The sequence below is a fragment of the Sphaeramia orbicularis genome, chromosome 16 (genome assembly GCF_902148855.1).
Source record: "Sphaeramia orbicularis chromosome 16, fSphaOr1.1, whole genome shotgun sequence".
Taxonomy (NCBI): Eukaryota; Metazoa; Chordata; class Actinopteri; order Kurtiformes; family Apogonidae; genus Sphaeramia; species Sphaeramia orbicularis.
The window spans coordinates 60,064,854-60,090,643 of NC_043972.1; the positions used below are offsets into that span (position 1 = coordinate 60,064,854).

Consider the following 25,790-nt stretch of genomic DNA (forward strand, 5'->3'; position numbering starts at 1 on the left):
AACAGTGTGTTTTAATAAGGAGCTTTTCCATTCTCTAAAGCTTTCAATGGTGACTGAAAAATAAACCTGTCCCCGCATGACCCTGGCTCCGCCTCCTGGCTCCGCCTCCTACCACATACTGTCACAGTTCAGCGGACGCTCATGAGCCGCTGACAGACTTTGACCAAACCTGCTCCAATGTAAACGCAAACTTTACAATAAAGGCCCGTCAGGACGAAGAACGGCACTGGGTTCAGCTGCACCCACAAAACAGACATCCACACAGTCCATGGTCCAGGCCGGGTAGTGGGCCCACCAAAGGGAGCCAAACCTCTGCGGTGCCGTTCTGGTAATAGGACATATGTATGTGTATGAAACCATGAGGAGCCAAATGAGGAGCTTCGTCATAATTATATGGTACCTCTTTTTTTCCAAAAAATGTATCATTCCTCTTAATGGCGTATGCTGGTATTTGTGAATTCTTCCACCTTTTCCTGTAAACATGCAGTGGAACTGGTCCAAGATAAGGTTGTGACATTACATCATGCTTCTACTATGCAACTGAATGTGTTTATCTATTGTATTTTTTGTGCGTGCCTGCACTACCTGTGTAGCCGGAAACAGTCACGATATCGTGAGATTAGAGCGCCAATCAGAGCAGGGCTGAGGCATTAAACGGAAGTAGAGCCGACAGGAAGAGGAAGTAAGAGAGAGAAGATGGTAGCGTGAGCGGCTAACAGTCAGAGAGCTGGTAAATACCCTCCTGTTTAACCACCTGTCTTCACCACATTTCTATTCCTGGACAGTTCCATGTATATATGTGTTTTCCGCTTCAGTTATAGAGGTCTACTGAGGACGAGAGAAAGGGAAAAGAAAGGAGAAGCGAACCCAACTCCTGACTTGGTCAGTTGTATTGCTGTTGCCGTTAGCCTGTTGCTAATGTCCTTTGTATTTCACGGTGCACTGCTCTGATTACCGCTGCTGTAGGTTGCCTAACATCTATATATGTCTGTAAAATGAATGTAATTGGTGTATTTAACTGCGCTGCGGTCACTATTTAGTGGTCGCTGGTTAGTGGACAATAGTTAGCGCTTAGCATTAGCGCTTAGCGTTAGCGCTAGCTTCGTGGCTGCTAGCATTAGCATGCTAAACCGGAAGTGCTATCTGCTAAACCAGAAGTGCTTTCCATAATCGATACAATCTGTTCAGTATGGACAAAAGTGACCATTCATTGGGAATATTATTTAAATTTTGTATATTTAAAGTGAAATTATGCACTTTTGATTACTTTGGATAAGGAATTAGATGTCAAAACTGGATACAGCTGTAGATTTGTGATTTAGTTGTGATTTATTTGAATGTGTTTGGTTTGATTAACCTTATCAAACAATGGATGTAATTAAAGTGGGCCTTGTGTTATCCAGACCAGGTTTTTTTCCTGTGATTGGAAACCCTGATGGTGAGCTAGGAAAAAGAAGAACCTGGATCTGCTGAACTGAACTGAACTGATCTACCAGACTGGTAGGCCGGAGCCTCTGCTCACTCCTGCGCCCCCCCCCCCCCCACACACACACACACACACACACACACACTCACACACACACACACACACACACACACACACACACACACACACACTGCCCATCCCAATTCCCTTATTTAATTTTGGGCTCTTGGTTTTTTTTGGGGTTTTTTTTCCAAATACAACGGACTACATTTTCCTGGATTTTTGGACTTCTAGCTTTGTTTTTTTTCTTTAATGAATTGGAACTGATCGTAAACCTGTGTGAAAGTTACTTTGTGTGGAAGAACAGAAAAAAGATCCATCAGATTGAAACTCTTTAAGGTGCACCCAAATTAAGAATTATAAACAGTTGTTTTATTCTGAACAAACAAACAATAATTTAACTGGTTGATCCAACCTTTGTTTTGTATATATTGTAATTTTTTTTTTTTTTTTTTAAATACATGGTACCACTTTTATTTGCAACTCATGTCTCCCAGTTTTCATTGCATTCTGTGCATCTGTTTAATTATTGCCTTGCATTAGCCAATCCTGGAAAGCTTCTGAATTCTCTTCACATCCATTGCTAAACTAGCCAGTAGCAATGCCACCTGGTAATGCTAATCATTCAATCCTAATTATATAGCACTTGCTACACAGTAAAGATGGTAAAGTTGATAAAGACAATAAAGACAGTAAAGAAAATAAAGACATGGTTCTCAAAATGATTTTAACAGACAGTGAATTTCTACCTCAACGGTCTCTTTGGTTCCCTTTATTTATTTGGGCGTTCTAATCACAGAACTATAACCCTTTTGTAGATGACAGTTTAATAGAAGGCTTTAATAATGTTATGAAAACGGCTGCAAATTTAGCAGGTAATTGCTAAAATTTTTAAAATTTGATTTAACACGATTAAACATGAATGTTCTAATTATCAGTGCTGTGTTCTGGTGCTGTCAGTACGTTAGCTGCAGAGTTAGCCTAGTTAGCATAACATATTGACATTAGCCAGTGTTGGCATGACTTTAGTAATCTGTATGATAAAAACCAAGTGGCCTGTGTGTGTGTGTGTGTGTGTGTGTGTGTGTGTGTGTGTGTGTGTCTGTCTGTCCGTACACAGCTGACCGCTACAGTTTGTCATCCTTTATTTTTGCTCAGTGAACAGACTAGTGAAAACAGTAACTGTTGATTGGATTGATATTTTGTCAGATATCAGTCATTTTTAATCCAATATCCTTACAATCCCGTTACTATGTCCAGAAGTCTTTGTCAGTGACTGTTGGACAGATGTGGTACAGCATGTATGAATACACAACAACATAAAAACTACCACATCTAGATCCCCTCTGTGGATCCCCACAGGTCAACGCACTAGTTCCATTCTACTTCCTGTTAGCTAACCTGCCCTTTAGCGCTCTGATACCTGATGTACAGCTGATACTGTTGGACACATAACTATTAAACATTTAGAACAGGGGTCTCAAACATGCGTCCCGAGGCCCAAATGCGGCCCACCAAAGGTTCCAATGCAGCTCATAAGATGAATTTGCAAAGTGCAAAAATTCCACAGTCCAGGCTGTGGAACTCATTTTAGTTGCGGTTCCACATACGGACCAATGTGATCTACAGACAAATAATAACAGCAGAAGAACCCACAAAAAAGAATGACTGCAGATTTTCTTCTCGGTTTGATGGGAAAAAAAAAAAAAATTACGTTGTGTCTAAATAATGACAACTTAAAATTTTTGTCTTTGTTTTAGTGCAAAAAATAATATTAAATTATGAAAATATTTACACTTATAAACTGTCCTGTAACAATAAAATGTGAATAACCTGAACAAATATGAACAACCTGAAATGTCTGTATTAGATTCAGCACAATTTGAACTCTATTCTCCTTGTTCCTCAGTGTTTAGTGTAGATCTGATCCAGAATGCACATGGACTAATGAGAAGTTGAGGCAGGACATTGTTAACCCTTTCATGCATGAATTGTGAGAACCTTGAGATTGTTTTTTTCCTGGGTGTTTTTATTCCTCTTTAGACATGAAAAAAAAATAATGCGATTGAAATAGTTTTTTATGAACCTATTTTTCATGGAGTTGCAAAAATGTCTACTCAGCCGGACACCATCTGTTTAATTTTTGAAGCAAAGAAACCTGTTTTTACCGATACACTGTGTGAAAACTACGACATTTTTTGAAAATGTTGTTAATCTGATGTTTTGTCACATTTTAACATATTCACTTTATGGGGATTATATGAAAAAAAAAAAATGTTAATGACAGTCTAACAGCCATAACAAGCACCTGATTTACACTCAAATATGTTAGTACAGATCAGGTTTATCAAGAACAGCAAAGTTACAGTAATGGCATGAATGTCAGTGTATGGGATGATGCTTAAGTGTCCACTGTGTTGGTTGATATGGAACTAAAATAATAAAATCCTTGAAAGTACGATAAGAGAACTGCTGTAGAATAACTGTCCATAAGTGACCACTATGCATGAAAGGGTTAAAATTGAACTTATTTTTCTTTAGAAATTTAATTTTTTTCAGGTTATTCACATCTTTTTTTGTTTGGATAGTTTATAAAAGTAAGTATTTTCATAATTTAATGGGGGGTTTTTTGTACTAAAACAAAGACAATTAAAGCCGCAAGCAGCATTGAAAGGCCCTCGCCACGGGCACGTGCAGTAAAAATATGTCCATCGTTCAGCAGGTGGCGCTCTAGCACCAAATTTTATGTCTTCTGATGAATTGGTGTAGGCCTGGGAGATTGACAATTGACTCAAATTTGAGGCAAATCAGTGTTTGTATGTCCGAACTGAACAAATTTTTGTATAAGTAAATCTGTAGGGGGCACTATGGAGCCAAAATTCAATTTCACACACGTGACTGATCCCGACTGGGCGTGTCCCCTTGACTCCCATTCATTCTAAGCAGGTGTAAATATGCGATTTGTGTACATGTCATGTACATGTTGGGAAAGGTCTGACTCATGAATGTGAATATGTGTGAGAGTGGAGACAGTGGCGAGACAGTGCGCCCACTGCAGACTCTATAGGCCCTGCGCCGGCTTTACTCGGCTCGGGCCCAAAAATTTGCAGTTGTCATTATTTATAGGTTATTCCGTTATTATTTTACTGGTTCGGCCCACTGCAGATCAAATGGGGCTGAATGTGGAACCTGAAACAAAATGAGTTTGAAACCCCTGATTTCGAAGAAGGTAACATTGTTTACTTGAGGTTAGCATAATGCTAGCAGTGTGGTCCATGTTTTCAGTAGCTAACTTAGCAGAAGTGTTAGCTTGGCAGCATACTCCCCACCCTCTTTCCTAGCTCCACCCTCTTGTCCACATATGATCATCTCTGGCTCCAGAAACCTTGAATATAAAGAATGAGCTGAAGAATGGATGCGGTTCAGAGACGTCACAGGGCCGGAGTTCAGAGCTGCTGGTTTGGTTCCTGTCCCTCAGACCCACGTGGATGCGATCCAGCTTCAGCACAGGGTCGACATGTGACGGGACCTGACCTTTGACCTGCAGGTTGGAGCAGCTCCAGAAGAGCATCAGATAAAGGGCTAATATGTAAACCAGGACAGAGACAGTGATAACAGCACAGGAGGACCAAGCCATGTGACCACAGAAAGAACGTCCAAAAGCCTGGACACATGGAAACTGGACCAGGTCTAGTCTGAGGAAGGGCTCGTACAGGGACAAACTGAGGGATCCATTCTGCACACTCCAATGTTTTTAAGTATACACTCTGATTTACTGTAGAACGTGTTCTTTTGTGTCTGGATGGGATTACCCTGTTCCACTTTGCTCTACTTCTGTGAGTCTGCTGCTGTGAAACACTTCTTTGCTCCTATGATTTACTTATTTGCTGAAAAAGTAGGAGAACGTCCAGTCAGTGGTCATTTATTAAGTGTTATGCTATCTCACAGTTCTGGAATAAAAGCTTTGTTTTTACTTCAAATGTACAAATACTGATGTGTGGACAGAGACTGGGACATGAAACCAAACACAAAGACACCACAGGGTGCACATCCCGTAACCCTTAAAGACCCAAACGTCCACCTTTAACCTATAGACCCAAGCATCCACCTTTAACCCTTAAAGACCCAAACGTCCACCTTTAACCTATAGACCCAAGCATCCACCTTTAACCCTTAAAGACCCAAATGTCCACCTTTAACCCTTAAAGACCCAAATGTCCACCTTTAACCCTTAAAGACCCAAATGTCCACCTTTAACCCTTAAAGACCTGAGCGTCCACCTTTAACCCTTAAAGACCTGAGCGTCCACCTTTAACCCTTAAAGACCCAAACGTCCACCTTTAACGTATAGATGACGTATAGATGACATGTAGATGAAGTATAGATGATGCATAGATGATGCATAGTTGATGTCCAAAACTGTCCAAAAGCAGGACAACAGTGTTGGGGACAGTCACCTTGACGTGTCCAGGAGTGTTTTCATGTGCTCGCCCACATGCTGTTCTTCAATAGTAGTTCGTTAGTTTTCAGTCCTGTATTTCTTTCAAAACAACAGAAGAAAACAGAAATAACACAGGGTCTCCCAAACCCTGTTTAATGTCATATTACGTTACGTTTGGTTTCCAAATACCATACAGTTTGATTTGTTTACATTACATGATCATTTATGGACATCTAAGCCAGTTTTGAGCGCTCCACGCTCTGTTCCAACTGTGTGCCAAAGTTCTTCTAAGTTTGTCCCAGAGCAGAACACCTGTGTGTCATCTGCAAATATAATACACTGACCTAATCAGAAACAGAACACATGTCATTAATAAGAAGAATAAACTGTTTGGGGCCAATGATGGAGCCCTGGGGCATTCCACAGGTTCAAATTCTGTCCTTGTTTGGTTTTTTTGAACATATTGCGTCTGTTTTCTATGTAATTTTTACCCAGGTGTAAACTGTCCCTTCAAATCCTATTCCCTAGGGACTGCAGATGAAAAGTAAAGGCATATTTATTATACAGCAACGTTCATAAATGTGCACGGTCCCTACGAAATAAACCAATAAAATACAAATAAAATAAATAAAGTCCAGCGTTCCATGTTTTCCACTAAATAGTCATGATCGATGGAATCAAAAGCTTTACTTAAATCTATGACGATACCGACTGGATGAAGATCACTGCATATGTAGCTGTTCTGTTCTTTTGGAATCCATATTGTTTATTTAAAATATTCTATTTTTCATTAAAGTTAAATAATTGAGTTTTTGTAAGATTTGAATCAACTGTGGCAGTAAAACTCCTGTGATTTAATGTAATTGAATTTAATATGAGCCTTAGCCTTAGGTGTAACATCAGTGTTTGACTGTAATGGGGGGGTGGGGGGTGGTCATGTGTCAGCGGGGGTCCATTTTGCTCGGAGGGGCCTGTGGTCATGCCGTGCCCTGTTAGCGCCGTGCCAGGGGTTAAGTACTGGACCGGGTCAATAGTGACATTAGTGGGATGAGTAAAAGGCTGGAGCCCAACCCCAGGGTTTGGGCGTCAAAGCGTCCGCTCTTCCAAACCCAGCTCGTCCTATGGATTAGTCAGTGCTCAGTGGGGGGGGTGTTCACTCACAGACAGAGCCCCCCCCCGCTGCTTCACACATTTGGACTTTGACTCCAGCCTGTGTGTTATGAATGTTTTAGTCTGGGTTGACCTATATTCGGTGCTGCTGCTGCCGCTGTGTGTGTTTTGTCGGTGCTATGTGGGTCAGAGGACAGAGGCCGTCCCCCTGTCGGAGTCACTTCAGTCCAGGCGCTCCTTCAACTCTAACACATCCACCTTATTCAGGACACACGACCCACGCATCAGCTCAGCCCTGTGCCTTTGGGTCCTCATGCCCTGATGTGACTCTGCACAACTCAAACAGTAGGTTCAGACGGTCCACTGTGTCTGAAGTGGGCCGGACCAGGACCATGGTGTAAAACAGTACCATGGTGTAAAACAGTACCATGGTGTAAAACAGTACCATAGTGTAAAACAGTACCATAGTGTAACACAGTACCATAGTGTAAAACAGTACCATAGTGTAACACAGTACCATAGTGTAACACAGTACCATAGTGTAACACAGTGCTATGGTGTAACACAGAGTAGGATGTAACATTTAAGTTCAAATGACATCGTGACAGTGTTCACATCTACAACAGGGGGGTCAAACATATGACCCAGGGGCCAAATCCGGCCCACCAAAGGGTCCAGTCCAGCCCACCAAAGGGTCCAGTCCAGCCCACCAAAGGGTCCGGTCCAGCCCACCAAAGGGTCCGGTCCAGCCCAAAAAAGGGTCCAGTAAATGTAAAAGTTTTCATGTAGTTTTACTAAAACATTAAAACAAACCATCTTTTCACAAAAAACATGACTAACATGAACAAATCTGACCAACCTGAAATGTCTGAACATAAATCAGTCTAATTTTACTAATATTCTGTCTGTTCTTAAACGTTTTGTATTTGCAGATCTACTGTATCTGTACGTTAGAAGGAACATGTGGAAATGATAAACAATGCATTTCCATATATAAGTCTGAACAAATATTATTATTACAGTTAATAATGCAATTACAAAGTTGAGTCCTTTTTTGGTTTTGTTTTATATTGATTATATCTTTATATCTTTTTTTGACAAGTGATACTGAAATGTTGTAAACAGTTCCATAAAACAGAGTTCTTAAACTAAAAAATGAGTCTATTTGTGAAATGATAGATGAAACTTTAATACATGACACTGATGTTGACTTTGGTGGATCTGGACCTGATGTTCACTGTAACGCACAGATCACAGTGGATTTACAAATACATAAAACATTTACTAACAGGTAAAATATTGGAACAATTATACTAATTTTTCTGTAGAAATGTACAGTTCATATTTGTTTTGGTTATACATGTTTTATTGTTAAAGCCTAGTTTGTAAATGTAAACATTTTCATGTAATTTTACTTCTTTATACTAAAACAATGAGAAACATTTGTATTTATAATTTAGAGCAGTGTTTCCAACCTTTTTGAGCCACGGCACATATTTGACATCAGAAAGCACGCCACCAAACAAACATGTCACAAAGCTATATTTATATAAATTTAATGTAAATCTACACTGTTAGGAAAAAAAAAAAAAAAAAACATAAAAAATGGTATTATTCTGGCAGCAGGGGTACCGAAAAAAATACTGTTAAATAACGGAAAATAACCATCTCATAAAAATACAGTAATTTTCCATAATTAAAATACAGTTTTTTGCCCTAACTTTACATGAGATTTTGCTTCTTTGTTGTTTTTTTTGACTTTTTAATGTTTAATAAATGTATTTAAACAATCAAATTACACACACACACACACATATATATATATATATATATATATATATATATATATATATATATATATATATATATATATATATATATAAAACTAATTTTCTCAGACTCAGTTGTTTCTGTTTCTGTTTTCTGAGACTCAGTTGTCCAATCCACTGATAAAAACTGTATTTGGACAGTTTATCAGTGCTTATACATGTTATACATTCACAAAAATACATTTTTTCAACATTTTTGTTGTGAAACCTCCTGTAATTACACAAGATATTTGTCAATTAACAAACAAGTCTGGTTCAACTGACAGAACAAATACTTCTTTTTCGGTTAATTGTCAGTAATTTTATCTCTTTTTTTTTTTTTTTTTTTTCCAGTATTAAACTTTAAATTAACAGTTTAATCTCATGAATAGAAAAAAAAAATTCTAAAATTATGATACATTTGCAAATGCATTTTAACTTTATTTTTCTGTGAAAAAAGAAAACATTTCTTTTAAAAACTTTAAATTTTTGGGTTATTCACAGTAACAGTTTTTTGTGTTATTTTACATTTGACATGTAAAATCACAGTCTGTTTTTGTTGTTTCATTGATATTTTTCTGTATCTTAAAAATACAGGAAAATTCTGTAAGATTACAGACTGAGATCCATCATAGTATAACAGAGGCACCCCCCCCACCCCAACCCAGTCCAAGGGTCCTGTGGGTAACCCACTGATCTGTAGTGTGTGTGTGTGTGTGTGTGTGTGTGTGTGTGTGTGTTATGAACAGAAGGCCCCACATCAGGGCCGGTTCACTTTCACTTGTCTTTTCAGATGTTGACAGTAGACTGTAGTTGAAGTGGATCATTGTTTGGTTCAGTCGTACGCAGCTGGATCACACTGTTCTGACACTGATCAGGTCAAAGTGGATCACCTTCCACCTGATGACGTCTCATTCACTAATGTGTGTAAAGTTACTGGTTGGAAACACTGGTTCTTCTGATGGTATTGAACTGGTTCTGATCCACCTCACATCCTGTCGGTCTGAATGCAGAATCTGACTGGAAATGGTCTGAACACCTTTGATCGTTCATATCATCAGTGTCATTTTTACATTCCACAGATTCATCCTGCACTGCAAAAAGAAATATCTGACATAGATAAATGAACCTGAATGTGGAATATTTATCTGAAAGATCATTATTTACATTTATTTATTTACTGAGACTTAATCATGTTCAGACTTTTTGACTTGTTCCAAGAATGTTCATCTGGGGCTGAACCCCACTAAGATATGACAACCTATTTAAAGCAACATAGAACAATAAATAAATAAGTAAAGATAAATAATAATAATAATAATAATAATAATAATAATAATAATAATAATAATAATAAAACAAAATATAATAAAAGCAGCTCCACTGTTGGAGGATGAGTCTGGTGGACAAAGGAACTGTTTACCCTCAACACATGAGGACTGGATTAGACAGTTTGGCCTGTAAAAAATAAAAATAAATTAAAAAAAAAAAAAAAGTGGCACATTTTAGAAAATGAGAAGGTGAACATGCAGAAGAATATAATAACGCCACCATGAAAACATGCATGAGTTCAGTGAAGTGACCCTTTTGCTGACAGCGTATATATATATATATATATATATATATATATATATATATATATATATATATATATATATATACATATATATATATATTTATATATATATATATATATATACATATATATATATATATATATATCATAGATTTAAAAAGTCTCACTATGAAGACTTGAAACAAGTATATTCCGCTGAAAATAAGACGTGTATCTTTCTATAATCCTTCGATAATATGTTCTTATTTGAATAAAACTTCATTAGTGTAATTATCTTCCTGCACTGACAGATAATTGGATTTAAAAGCAGACGTTTGAACCCAATCATGAACTGAATTGTCTTCTTTTTGTACGGGCCTGTATGTTTGACAGGCCTGGTCCAGTTGAAAACAGCAGACTCCTCTGGTACCAGAACCATTCCAGCTCTGCCCAGGTTCTTTCAGGGTGGGGGTGGGGGTGGGAGGTGGGGGGGTCCCTCTCAGGGAAACCATTTTGATGATGATGTCATTACGGAGCAGCCTGAAGGAACAGGTCCGACGACTGATACAGGAAACGTCCCCTTTGAACCTGAACTGATCAAACTGTGCAGGTTCACCTGGACTCAACAGAACCATCTGTGGGTCCCAGGGGGGTCCAGATCTGGACAGATGAAGGACCACCATGGAGGTCCACTGGAGGATGGGATGTGTTTGTGTTGTCCCTACGCTGCCACTTCACTCAACTCATGCATGTTTTCACGGTGACGTTATTCTATTCCTCTGAATGTTCGCCTTCTCATTTTCTAAAATGTGCCACTTTTCCACCAAATCAGACAAAAAGAACCAAATAAAACAACATGACAAACATCTGGTTTATTCAACTTTCCCTCAGGACTCAAATGAGCCTCTGAAGGACCGTCCCCCTTATGTGAGATCAGCTTCCACATTCAGACCAATGGGATCTGCAGTGGACCAGGAAAAGAAGAACAGAATAATATAGAAATAATACGAACTCCATGTTTTTCACTTTAGTTTCATGTAAAAAAAAAAATAACATTGAATTCTGAAAATATTTACATATTCAAACTAACCTGAAAAAAGTGAAATTGCAATTTTAACAATATTATGACAACAATAACAACATTAGTATTATTATTATTAGTAGTAGTAGTAGTAGTAGTAGTAGTGATAATAATAATAATAATAATAATAATATAATATTATGGTGTCATTTATACATGTGCATTATGGATCAGATCTACAAAAGTAAAAAACAAATAAAGAAACACTTATTTTAGTAAAATTGCACATAATTTTCTTTAGACATTTCAGGTTCATATTTGTTCAGGTTATTCACATTCTATTGTTACAGAACAGTTTGTAAATGTAAATATTGTCAGAATTTTATGTTATTTTTTGCACTAAACAAAAAAACATTTGGAGTTGTCATTTATAGGCACAATGGAATATTATTTTTTCATGTTAAACTTAGAGGAACATTTGGACTCATTATTTCTCGGTTATTCTGGTTTTATTTGACTTGAGCTCACATTGGTTTGTATGTGGAACGAACTAAAAACACTTCAACACCTTTGACTGTTCATGGCTTCAGTGTCATTTTTGTACTTTGCAAATTCATCCCACAGGCCGGACTGGACCCTGTGGAGGTCCGGACTGGACCCTGTGGAGGTCCGGTTCTGGCCCATGGGGGGTTAGACACCCCTGTTCTAAACCACGGATGTCCAACTCATTTTAGTTCAGGTTCCACATTCAGCCCAACCTGATCTGAAATGGAACAGATCAATTAAACAATAGACACAGTAACCTATAAATAATAATCCAAATGTTTGTCTTTGTTTTAGTGTGAAAATGAAATTACTTTATGTAAATATGAATAACCTGATCAACCATGTACACCCTGAAATATCTATTAAAGTGATAAATGCCATTTCACCAACATTATGATGAACCCGGTTTACAGACAAACGCACTAAACATTTAAGAACCAGCAGAATATTGAAAAAAAATCCACATTCCAGGGTTCTCATATTTGTTCAGGTTATTCACACTTTATTGTGACAGGATTAATAAATAATTATATGATTTAACTCTTTTATGCATGAATTATAAGAGCCTTAATCAAGATTTTTTTTTTTTTCCTAAGTGCTTTTATTTCTCTAGGCATTAAAAACACAAGGCGACTGAAATGTTTATTATGAACCTATTTTTCATGGAGTTGCAAAAATGTCTACTCAGCTGGACCCTGTGCATTTAATTCTGAAGCAAATAAACATATTTATTGATATACTGAATGAAAACTATGAAATAAAAGCATTTTAACACAGAAAATCTGATGTTTTCTCACATTTTAACATACTCTAATATGGAGATAATATACAAAAAAAATGTTTCTTTAAAAAAAACCTGTTAATTACAGTCTAATAACAATAACAAACAATTGATTTACACTCAAACATGTTAGTGCAGATCAGGTTTATCAAGAACAGTAAAGTTACAGTAACGGTCTGAACTGCAGTGTATGGGATGGTGCATGAGTGTCCACTGTGTTGGCTGATATGGAACTAAAACAACCAAACCTATGAATATACAAGAGAACAGCTGCAGAAGAACTGACCACTGGAGTGACCACTGGAGTGACAACTGTGCGTGAAAGGGTTCATTTTATTTTTTTGGAGTTGTCATTATTTATAGGTATATATACATATAATAATATATAAAGTTATATATATATATATATATATATTACTTGTGTGTGGTGATGAACACCATTGACTGTTTTTTTTTCTTTAGTGTCTTTTTTTACTTCTGAAATTCATCCCACTGGCCGGTTCGGACCCTCTGGTGGGCCGGTTCGGACCCTCTGGTCTGGACCCCTGGGCCGTATGTTTGACACCCCCGCTGTAAACTGAACCGACAGTCTGACCCCCTCTGTACCCCCATAAACTCTGACTAGGGGTGTAAGAAAATATCAGTTCTGCAATATAACGCGATGTTTGATTTTGCAATACTGTACCGATATTAAAAAGTACTGTATCAACTATTTTTATATATTTATTCAAATCCAGATATTTGTGGAGGTTCATTTTTTTGTTATATTTTATTCTTATTTAACGCTCTTTTATTAACCCTTTCATGCATGAATTACTAGAACCTTAATCAAGATTTTTTTTTTTCTTGAGTGATTTTATTCCTCTTTAGGCATTTAAAAAAAAAAAAAAAGTGATATATATATTTTTTTTATTAAGCTATTTTTCATGGAGTTGCAACAATGTCCACTCAGCCGGACACCATATGTTTAATTTTTGAAGCAAAAAAAACATGTATTTACTGTGAAAACTATGAAGTAAAAAAAATTTAATGCAGCTAATCATATGTTTTCTCACATTTAACATGCTCTAATACAAGTCATTACTCACTTCATTGAGATAAAATACAAAAAAAAATAAACTTTTGTTGTTAATTACAGTCTAGTGACAATAACAAGGACTTGATTTACACTCAAATGTTAGATCAAGTTTATCTAGAACAGCAAAGTTACAGTAATGTTATCAATTGTAGTGTATGGGATGGTGCATAAGTGTCCACTGTGTCGGCTGATATGGAACTAAAACAACAGAACCCATGAATATACAAGAGAACAGCTGCAGAAGAACTGACCACTGGAGTGACCACTGTGCATGAAAGGGTTAAATAATGTTCGTTCCTTTGTTGGGATCGCACAAAAATCCTGTTCTGATGTTAGTTCTGAACAAATAGAATGTGAACATTTGAACAGGATCTGAAACTGGAATGTCTGCAAAACAGAATTTCAGTTTGAACAAAGGAACTTTTTGTGATAGAACATTAGATCCTGTTGTGATCAAATAAAAATATGTTTAGTATTTGTGCAGATTTTGGGTGTAATTCAGTTCTTCAAGGAAATAATCATTTAAAAAAAATGAATAAATAAATAAATAAAAATTGCCTTTTAACAGTATCATGATATATTGTGATTTGTATGGTGTCACCAGATTCTTGCCAGTACACAGCTCTATATCCTCTGACAGTAAAAGGGACGCGTGGACGTGGTCATTTTCTCCTCATGTGTTCATCTGTTCATGTGTTCATGTGTTAAAGTGAGTTGACGCAGACGCACAGACTGACCCGCTCTGCAACTTCCAAAAACCTGGTTCTGGTTCTGATCACCTACTGGACTGATGGACCATTTGAAAGGAAATCCCCTCAGAGGCTGTGGAACACATGCAGAACCCTCATATTTTGGAGTCAGCAGAACGCATGGATGTTTGTGGACAGACATGAGCAGATGCGCACAGATAAGAGCCAATAGACAGTCACCTTTAGCCGCGGCAGTCTGAACCTGTTGCATAATGGAGGGGGAACATGACTTATGTATATGGGGGGGGGGGGGGGGTAATCTCTGAATTCTAGGATTCAAGCAATGTTTAATTTACTGTAGATGTTCCAATGAAATAATGATGATGGCACCACGTGCACAGAGAAAGCACCGACAAACAAAAGAATCTATTTGTAGAATTCATCTGAGACACTGAACTAATGGAACCACAGACTGTCCTCTGCTACTGTTAGTACATTATTGAACTGAACACACCACCATCATGTTTCAGTGATTTCAAAATCCACCTTAAACAGGAGTGAGTTGACAAAGAGGATTTAAGGACACGCTTTAATCCGCTGACCTCATGTGCACCAACTCCGACACATGCGTAAAAGCAGCAGCGGCACTCTGAAACATTCATCTGTTCAAACCCCATGAAATATTCACCGACAACTATTAAAACAACTGCAGGGAAACAACGACGAGACTGACACACGGACAACAGACGTGGATTATTTCCGCCACCTCCGTGGGCAGTTCACTGACATGAGCCGGTTACGGTCCACAGTGGACATGTCCAATACGCACCATGTCCAGTACGCACCATGTCCAGTACGCACCGGCGGCACTAGGACAACATTCAAGTGTGTCTGTGGAACAAACGGACGCGTCCCGGCTGTTTTTGAAGCGGTTCCATTTCCGGTCCCAGTTTCACAGACTGGTTGAAACTCTGGTTTTGACCCAAACTAGACGTTTTTCCCTCCGTGAACACGTCAGGCGTTTTCCACGGGTTCATTCGGTGACTGTTGTACATCAGATAGGACTGGGTTTGGGTACAATACTAACACACACGGACACGGTTACGCACGGACCCACGGACTGCGGGACGGAACCAGTGGACCATTTCGGTTGAAGGAGGACTGAAGTGTGTGTGTGTGTGTGTGTGTGTGTGTGTGTGTGTGTGTGTGTGTGTGTGTGTGTGTGTGTGTGTGTGCGTGCGTGCGCGTGTGTGTGAAGCAGATTGATTTGGACTCTTCGTTCGGACTCAGGGGATGCGCTGTTTTTTTGTTTGGTTTTTTTTTTGTTTGTTTGTTTTGTTTTGTTTGTTTTTTTGCGGATGCGCACATAAGCGCCTTAAAAGTGTTGCGCGTGCATCAGGGGGTTCCTCACTTCCTTAAATTGTGTGTTGACAGCTGGACCCGGGTCCTCTCCAAACCGCAGGAACCAAAACAAAAAGCCCTTTCACTCCTCGACCTGAGCCTCCAGGAGCCGTCTGGTTCCACCTGAGGTCCAGGTGGACTCCTGGAGGCGCATCCAGGTCCAGGTGGACTCCTGGAGGCGCATCCAGGTCCAGGTGGACTCCTGGAGGCGCATCCAGGTCCAGGTGGACTCCTGGAGACGCATCCAGGTCCAGAGCGGCTCCTCGGCACTAACTGACACAACAACTGCAGCGGCATCCTCCGGGTGTGAGGAGCAAACAGCACTATTAAACTGGGGGGGGGGGGGGGGGGTCCGCGGATCGGACGGGCCATGGAAATGTGAAATCAGCGCGATCCAACTGCTGTTTGAACACAACAACAACAGGAGTTAAAAAAAAAAAAAAAAAAAAACCGACAAGCTCCAAAAACCTACAGCATCAAACCGCCCGCGCAGACGGACCGGACCGGCCCATGTGTGTCCGAAGGTTCCGAAAACTACGTTAAAGTGCGGATCAGAGCAGGGCTTCGTGCCTCCTGCTGTCACAGACATTTTAAAATTAGTCTAAAACATGTCCACGCAGGATAAAAACATGTGAGGAACGTATCTGAAGCAGTAAAGTACTTCTACAGAACTTTCCGGCTCCGGTTCGGACTCGGTGCTCCGTAAACACTGATATTTACGCGCGTCTTTACGCACAGATCCTCCACCGGCTCCGGCGCACAGGCCGGCCTTACCTTCCCTCCTCATGCCGACTTTGAGGCATTTCTTCAGGCGGCAGTACTGACACTGGTTCCGGTGGTGCTGGTCGATGGGACAGTCCCGGTTCCCCCGGCAGGTGTAGGTCAGGTTCCGCCTCACGGAGCGTTTGAAGAAGCTCTTGCAGCCCTCGCAGGTGAACTGGCCGTAGTGCTTGCCGCTGGACTTATCCCCGCACACCATGCAGTCCACGTTTGGGATCTTGTCCCCGGAAAGCGCGTCGTTTCCCGGGGTGGAACCGTTGGGCGTCCCCGGTCCCCCGCCGGGCTCCTGGCCGCAGATCTGGAGCTGAGAGCCCGGATCTGCAGAAATGGTCTCCGGCCACTGGTTTACTACCATTGCCATGCTATCCCCAAACAGGTACCGAACCGAACCGAGTCAAAGCTGCAGAGACAGATCCGTGTTCGGGGGGTGGAACCCGGGGCTCAGTTCGGCGGTTCTTGTCGGTGGTCGTGTGCGCGCGGGTCAGAGTTTAAAGGCGGATCAGAGTTTCCTCGGCTCGGTCATGGTGCCGGTCCGGCTCATCCATAAACAGCCGCGGGTCTTCGGACGCAGACTCGGAAAAGCCCCCTTAGTGTACCCACTGGACCACGGACTGCCCGTCGGCCCACCGGTCAGTATGGGTTCGGAACCGGACAGCTGAGCGGGTTCAGATCAGACGGGCTGCTCCGGACGCGGACCGCATCCCCGGTTCCGTCACACGGTCCCGGACACGGCGTGGGCGCAGTCCCGAACCGTCCACAGTGCGCGTTCCTCTGGTTCTCTGAGGTTCGGAACCGGCGCAAACCACAGATAGATAAGATATGTGCGTTCTGAGAAACACGCGTGGGTTCGGTGAAGTCCCAGAATCCTCCGCGCTGGTTTTCTGTAGAAGAATGTGGCGCAAACAGACGCAGAGGTGGATGAAGCCCGTGCTGGCCGCGCGCCGCTCCGTCCCGTCTGGGGGAGATTTGGGTAAAGTGTCAGTAGCAGGCTGTGCCCCCCCCCCCCCCCAACACACACACACACACACACACACACACACACCACCACCACCACCACCACCCCCCAGGGCGCTCCATATACGGGCATAAAGGCCAAATAAGGCCTGGTGCCCCCCTCCCATGTGGACGGAGGGGAGGCTCTGATTGGACACGAAAGGCTGAGTCAATGTAAGCGGTGCTCTGATTGGACAGGAGTCCGGCAGGGGGCGTTGATTGACAGGAGGTGGTTGATTCCAGCGCCTTAAGTCCAGGATCCACCCGATGGAACCCAGTAGAACCCAGTAGAACCCAGACCAGTCTAGTCCGGTTGGACCCTGAGGAGGAGAAGGTTTCATTTGGAATCATCTTTAACCCTTTCATGCATGAATTTTGAGAACCTTAGTCAATGTTTTTCCTTCAGTGTTTTTATTCCTCTTTAGGCATGAAAAAAAAACAATGCAAAAGAATTTTTTTTATGAACCTATTTTTCATGGAGTTACAAAAACGTCTGCTCGGCTGGACACCATGTGTTTAATTTTTGAAGCAAAGAAACATGTTTAAAACTTATCATCAGAAAGTGATAAACTGCGTGAAAACTATGAAATAAAAACATTTTTAATACCGCTAATTGCTAAATTGCTAATGTTTTCTCACATTTTATGATACTCTAATGTTAGTTCTTAGTCATTTCATTGATATAAAATCCTCCTGAGACCCAGGAAATGGACAGTTTTAGCTTTTTTACATTAAAAATTTGTCTTGATTGGAAACTGCATAATGCAACAGTTTTTTCAGATACATTTTTAAAATCATTTTTATTTACTGACTGATTTTTTAATGGAATGTCCTTTGTTAATGGACAGTATTTTTTAAGTTAAACTGTCAAACTTTTGTCCCCTACAGAGGACAAAATGCATTACTGGGTCACAGGAGGATATGCAAAAAAATAAATAAATAAATAAATCTTTCAGAAAACTGTTAATTACAGTCAAATAAATATTAGCAAATGATTTTCATTCAAACATGTTAGTGCAGATCAGGTTTATCATGAGCAGGAACGTTATAATAATTGTATGAACTGCAGTGTTTGGGATGGTGCAGAAGTGTCCACCGTGTCGGCTGATATGGAACTAAAACAACCAAACCCATGAATATACAAGAGAACAGCTGCAGAAGAACTGACCACTGGAGTGACCACTGGAGTGACCACTGTGAATGAAAGGGTTAAACTTTAGTCCAAAAGCATCAGAGGTTCAAATACAGAGGAATGGGAGTCCATTCAGACCAATAACTGACCTACTGGAAGAAAAAAAATATTATAATAATAATAGAGAGTGTGTATTTGTCGTAAAAGTACCAGTTTGTGGATGGTTCTGTCTGCAAATGTGTAAAGTGTTTGTTTGACACTGAAGAAAAAAAAAAAGATAATAACAAATCTATGACCTAGAAAATTACTACTCCTACATGAGGATATGAACCCTTTCATGCACAGTGGTCACTCCAGTGGTCAGTCCAGTGGTCAGTCCAGTGGACAGTTCTTCTGCAGCTGTTCTCTTGTATATTCATGGGTTTTGTTGTTTTAGTTCCATTTCAGCCGACACAGTGGACACTAATGCACCATCCCATAATAATACACTGACATTCAGACCATTACTGTAACTTTCCTGTTCTTGATAAACCTGATCTGCACTGACATGTTTGAGTGTAAATCAATTAGACTGTAATGAACAGTTTCTTTTGAAACAAAAAGTGTTTTTTTTTTTGTTTTTGTTTTTTTTGCATATTACCTGAGTAATAGCTAGTATTATTGAATGTTAAAATGTGAGAAAACATCAGATTAGCTGCATTTTTACAAAAATATTTCATAGTTTTCACACAGTATGACAGTACATACATGTTTCTTTGCTTCAAAAATTAAACAAATGGTGTTCAGCCTAGTGGACATTTTTGTAACACCATGAAAAATAGGTTCATAAGAACGTTTCAATCAATTTTTTTCATCCCTAAAGAGGGATAAAAACGCTCAGGAAAAAAAAAAAAAATCTTGATTAAGGCTCTCATAATTCATGCATTAAAGGGTTTTTATTGAATTTCTACACAAAATTTCAAGGTAATCTATTTAATTTAAATGTTTGTCCATTTATCATCATTATCTATCTATCTATCTATCTATCTATCTATCTATCTATCTATCTATCTATCTATCTATCTATCTATCTATCTATCTATCTGTCTATCTGTCTGTCTGTCTGTCTGTCTGTCTGTCTGTCTGTCTGTCTTGCTTACTACACTAACTTCACAACAAAACCAGCAATAATAATAATAATAATAATAATAATAATAATAATAATAATAGATAATGGGTGTAAAAATGTAAACAAAGCCCACAGTTCTATTCAAACTAAACAGTAAAACAGATGCTGTTAAAGGCTGTTCCTTCAGAGGAGCCCACTGTGGGCCCTGAACGCACCACCAGGGCCCGGGGGCCATGGGGTTGGCCCCTGCCTGGGTGTAATTGTTGTCACATGTAACCTTACCTGTGTGTGTGTGTGTGTGTGTGTGTGTGTGTGTGTTTGTCCATTAGGCTCGGACTGCCTAATGCCGAGGGCCACTGTCCATTCCAGGGTAATTCTAGACCGCCACGGGCTTAGAATGAATCTGACCAGGATTTGAGCCAAAAGGGTTAATTAAAGGAGGATCAGGCCCCAGGGTTAGCAGTGGACGACACACACACACACACACACACACACACACACACACACACACACACACACACACACACACACACATGCAGATCTTTCTAAACTCCTCTTTCTAAACGTGGATGTGCAGATCGTTGTTTTTTTTTCCATATTCCTCTTGTTCACAGGTTTCCTCTGAGGCTCATATTTTCACCTACACTTCCACAAATGGTTCAGTCTGAAATCATACGATGGATTCGTTCATATGAGATGACCCATCAGTGTGTAGAGCAGGGCTCTGAAACTCATTTTCTTTCAGGTTCCACATTCAGTCTGATTTGATCAGCAGTGGGTCGAACCAGTAAAATAATAACAGACTAACCTGTAAAGAATGACAACTGACAATTTTTGTCTTGGTTTTAGTGCAAAAAAAACATTAAATGATGAAAATACTTACTTTTATAAACTATCCAAACAAAAAAGATGTGAATAACCTGAAAAAACTGAAACTTCTTAAGAAAAATCAGTGCAATTTTAACAATATTCTTCCTCCACTTCTCATTAGGAAGAAAAGGAACAGGAAGAAAAGAGTTCAAACTGGACTGAATTTAATACAGACATTTCAGGTTGTTCTTATTTGTTCAGGTTAGTCACATTTTATGGAACAGAATAGCTTGTAAATCGGCTAAAATGTGCTTAGAGGTCTTATTTGTGTCTGTGTTCATATTAAATCAGTCTCAGTGAATCCAAAGGAACTTTGTGTTGGTAAATGACAGTTGTTCAAATGGACAGGATTTCACTTCTGTTCAACATGTTGATGCTCATATGAACTATGTTTTCAGCTCAAAAATGAACCATTTCAGCACAATTAATGCTATATTTTCATGTCACAAATGGACAAGTTCTATTTGAACTGAATTGAGCTGAAAAACAAATCTTCTCTTCTTTCAGATTCCTCAGTTTTTCTTCCCAGATTCTCTCCTCCATATCACATGTTTTATTTGTACAGGTTCAATCTGGAGTATGGTGCTGATCCATCCTGCTTCTGTTCCACCAATACATACATGAAGAATGGCACACAGCACTGTTTACATCAACACTTTTACAATAAGAAGCATTTTTATACAGAAAGAACAATTCTATATTATTTCCTCTTTAGTCTGATGCTAAACTATCCAATAAATAATAGTGCTCCTAGTTTTTGCACAGGGATCATTAGTGTAAACGCTGACATGGCTGCAGAGCATCAGTATGATGGGATCCACAACAACCATGTCACATCCGTCCACTGACACATTTAGTGTTTTTGTGTCAGCTGGGATTGTTTTAGATCCACAATACCAACATTTATGAAGAAGAGCACAATTAGCAATAGGAAGTCTATAAGTTTATTCCTAATAAAGTACTGGTACTGACCAGAGCATCATGGGTAATGTCACGTCCGTCCACCAGCAAAAGTTTTCACATACACGTGCTATTCCAAATCCAATATTTATGAAAATAGAGCTTCCACTGTCAAAGAATATCAGTAGTCTGTGCACAAATGGATTAGCATTATTTACACACACTTCTATGACTTTAGGACAACTGTTTTTTTTTTTGACAAAAATGGACACTCATTTGACCCCCTAAGGAAATTTTAGCCGACATACATGCAGATCTTTCTAAACGTGCATGTGCAGAATGGTTCAGTCTGAAATCATACGATGGATTCGTTCATATGAGATGACGCATCAGTGTGTAGAGCAGGGCTCTGAAACTCATTTTCTTTCAGGTTCCACATTCAGTCTGATTTGATCAGCAGTGGGTCGAACCAGTAAAATAATAACAGACTAACCTGTAAAGAATGACAACTGACAATTTTTTGTCTTGGTTTTAGTGCAAAAAATAAAAAATAAAAACATTAAATGATGAAAATACTTACTTTTATAAACTATCCAAACAAAAAAGATGTGAATAACCTGAAAAAACTGAAATTTGTGAAGAAAAAAAGTGCAATTTTAATAATATTCTTCCTCAACTTCACATTTCTACACATGTATTATGGTTTGGATCTAAAGACACTAAACACTTAGTAACACGCCACTTGTTAAAATTGTGCTTAAGTTTCTTTAGACATTTCAAGTTGTTCATATTTGTTCAGGTTATTCACATTTTATGGAACAGAATAGCTTGTAAATATTTTCAGACTTTAAAGGTTTTTTTTGCACTAAAACATAGACAAAAATTTGAAGTTGTCATTATTTATAGGCATAATGTAATTTTTTAATTTTATTTTTTTTCACATCAAACCCAGAGGAAAATATGGAGTCATTATTTTTTGTAGGTTCTTCTGCTATGATGCTATTATGAGTTCCACAGCCTTGACTGTGGAATTTTTGCACTTTGCAAATTCATCCCAGGGGCCGGACTGGACCCTTTGGGAGGTCGGTTTTGGCCCCAGGGCCACATGTTTGACACCTGTGCTGTAAATGAACAACAGTTGGTGTCAAAATCATTCAATCTCCAGCGGGTCAGACCAGTTAAACACTGTCATAATAACCTATAAATAATGACAACTCCATATTTTCTATTTCTTTTAGCACAAAAAAGTAAATTTACATGAAAACTTTTACATTTACAAACAATCTTCTCACAAAAAAAATGTGAATAAACTGAACAAATCTGACCAACCTGAACTGTCTTCGTATAAATCAGTGTAATTGGACCAATATTCTGTTTGTTATTGAAGGTTGTGCGTGGTTGTAGATCCACTGTATCTGTAAGTTACACTGTAAAAAAAAAAAAAAAAAGATCTATAATTTAACAGGATTTTCACTGTTTATTTTACAGATTTTTCCTGTACTTTTAAGATACAGGAAAATATCAATGAAATGACAAAAACAGACTGTGATTTTACATGTCAAATGTAAAATAACACGAAAAAACTCTAACTATGAATAACCATAAAATTTCTATTTTTTAAAAGAGTTTTTTTCTTTTTTCACAGAAAAATACAATTAAAATACATTTGTAAATGTATCATAATTTCACAAATATTTATCTTCTACTTATGAGATTAAACTGTTAATTTAAAGTTTAATACAAAAAAAAAAAAAGTAGTAATAGTAATAATAATAACAAAACGAGATAAAATTACTGACAATTAACCATAACAGAAGTATTTGTTCTGTCAGTTGAACCAGACTTGTTTGTTCATTGACAAATATCTTGTGTAATTACAGGAGGTTTCACAACAAAAATGTTGAATAAATGTATTTTTGTGAATGTATAACATGTATAAGCACTGATAAACTGTCCAAATACAGTTTTTATCAGTGGATTGGACAACTGAGTCTCACTGAAAATTATTTATATATATATTTATAGGGAATTGGATTGTCTTAATACATGTAAATATTCTTTATTAAATATTAAAAAGTAAAAAAAAAAAAAAATGCAAAATCTGTTGTAAAGTTAGGGCAAAAAACTGTATTTTAATTATGGAAAATTACCATATTTTTATACGATGGTTATTTTCCGTTATTTAACAGTATTTTTTCGGCACCCCAGCTGCCGGAATAATACTGTTTTTTGTTTTTTGTTTTTTTTACAGTGTAGAATGAACATGTAGAAATGATAAACTGAGGCAGAATATTGTTGCACTTATATTTCTTAAGAAATTTCAGGTTGTTCATGTTATTGCCATTATTTTTAAAAGATATTTTGGAAAATTTCAATATTTTCATCCTGTAATTTTAGTTTATTCCCTTTAAAACCTAGATAAAAGTTGACCTTGTTCCTGTGCTGTTATGTTTTTGTACTGGTCCGGCCCATTTCAGATCAGACTGGACTGAATGTGGAACCTGAACCAAGGTTATTATCATTAACAAAAACTAACAAAATGACGAAAACTAGAATCGTAAAAACATTTTCGTTAACTGAAATAAATAAAAACTATCATTAAAAGAAAAAAATGATAACTAACTGAAACTGTAAAATTCCCTTCGTTTTTGTCTTTGTCAATATCGGATTGATACAAAAGTGATTTATTTCGCTCAAGCAATTTAAGCTAGTGGCACCATACGACACTTTTTGCTCCGTCACTTGTGTTCACTTGTGGTTTCCAGTCGTCTTCTGGTCCCCACTCTACCTGGAAACATGGAGACTAAAGCAGCAGAGTCCTGTCTGGGATTGATTTGAATTCAAAGATAAAAGAAATAAAGAAACTAAAACTGAGCATTAGAAATTAACAAAAACTAATAAAAACTAGCAAACCTGCTCTAAAACAAATCAAAACTAAATGAATTAGAGAAAAAAAAAGTCAAAACTAAATAAAACTAAAGTACAATGAAAAATCCAAAACTATTAGAACTTTGGCACCGACGGGAACTGAAACAGAAAAGGAGCTTCAAGCAGATGCACAGAACAGGGTTTGGATCTGAGGACGGGTCCAGCAACTGGTGCAGGAGGGGAGGGGGCAACAGGAGGGGAGGGGGCAACAGGGAGGGGAGGGGGCAACAGGAGGGGAGGGGGCAACAGGAGGGGAGGGGGCAACAGGGAGGGGAGGGGGCAACAGGAGGGGAGGGGTGAGGGGCAAAAGGGTGGTAAACACGAGCGCCCTGCATGGCCCAGGAAATGCAAAGGTCACCAGTTGACTTGTTAATTTATGGCTGTTCTGACAACACCAGTGCCCACAATGCACTGCTGCAGTCCAAGCCTCTGCTAAATCTGATCCCATTGAGGAAAGCAGGTATGAAACCTGAGGCCAGAACCGAACAGAAATAGGAACGAGCGGTTTGTTCACAGCTGGGATGGGTCTTCTGTGTGGACACACGGCTCACTGGACGTCCAGCACTTCCACATGACTGTAGAAACGGACACAGTGAAATGGACGCAGTGAAACGGACGCAGTGAAATGGATACAATGAAATAGACACAGTGAAATGGACATAATGAAATGGATGCAGTGAAATGGACAGAGTGAAATGGACACAATTAAATGGACACAGTGAAATAGACACAGCTAAATGGACACAGTGAAATGGATGTAGTGAAATGGACACAGTGAAATAGACACAGTGAAATGGATGCAATGAAATGGACGCAGTAAAATGGACACAATGAAATGGACGCAGTGAAATGGAAACAATGAAATGGACGCAGTGAAACGAACACAGTAAAATGGATACAATGAAATGGACAGAGTGAAATGGACATAATGAAATGGATGCAGTGAAATGGACGCAGTGAAATGGACACAATGAAATGAACGTAGTCAAATGGACGCAGTGAAATAGACACTAGTGAAATGGATGCAATGAAATGGACGCAGTAAAATGGACACAATGAAATGGACGCAGTGAAATGGAAACAATGAAATGGACGCAGTGAAACGAACACAGTAAAATGGATACAATGAAATGGACAGAGTGAAATGGACATAATGAAATGGA

The 25,790-nt window shown here is 38.9% G+C and overlaps 1 protein-coding gene across 1 annotated transcript in view; it reads right to left on the reverse strand.

Annotated features, from left to right (window-relative positions):
• Positions 1-17,646, reverse strand: part of nr2f5 (nuclear receptor subfamily 2, group F, member 5) — a 45,030-nt gene extending 27,384 nt beyond the window's left edge. Inside the window, exon 1 of the mRNA XM_030158552.1 lies at positions 16,691-17,646. Coding sequence (XP_030014412.1) covers positions 16,691-17,057 — 367 coding nt within the window. The 5' untranslated portion in view covers positions 17,058-17,646. The remainder of the gene's footprint in view (positions 1-16,690) is intronic.
• Positions 17,647-25,790: the final 8,144 nt, after the last annotated feature.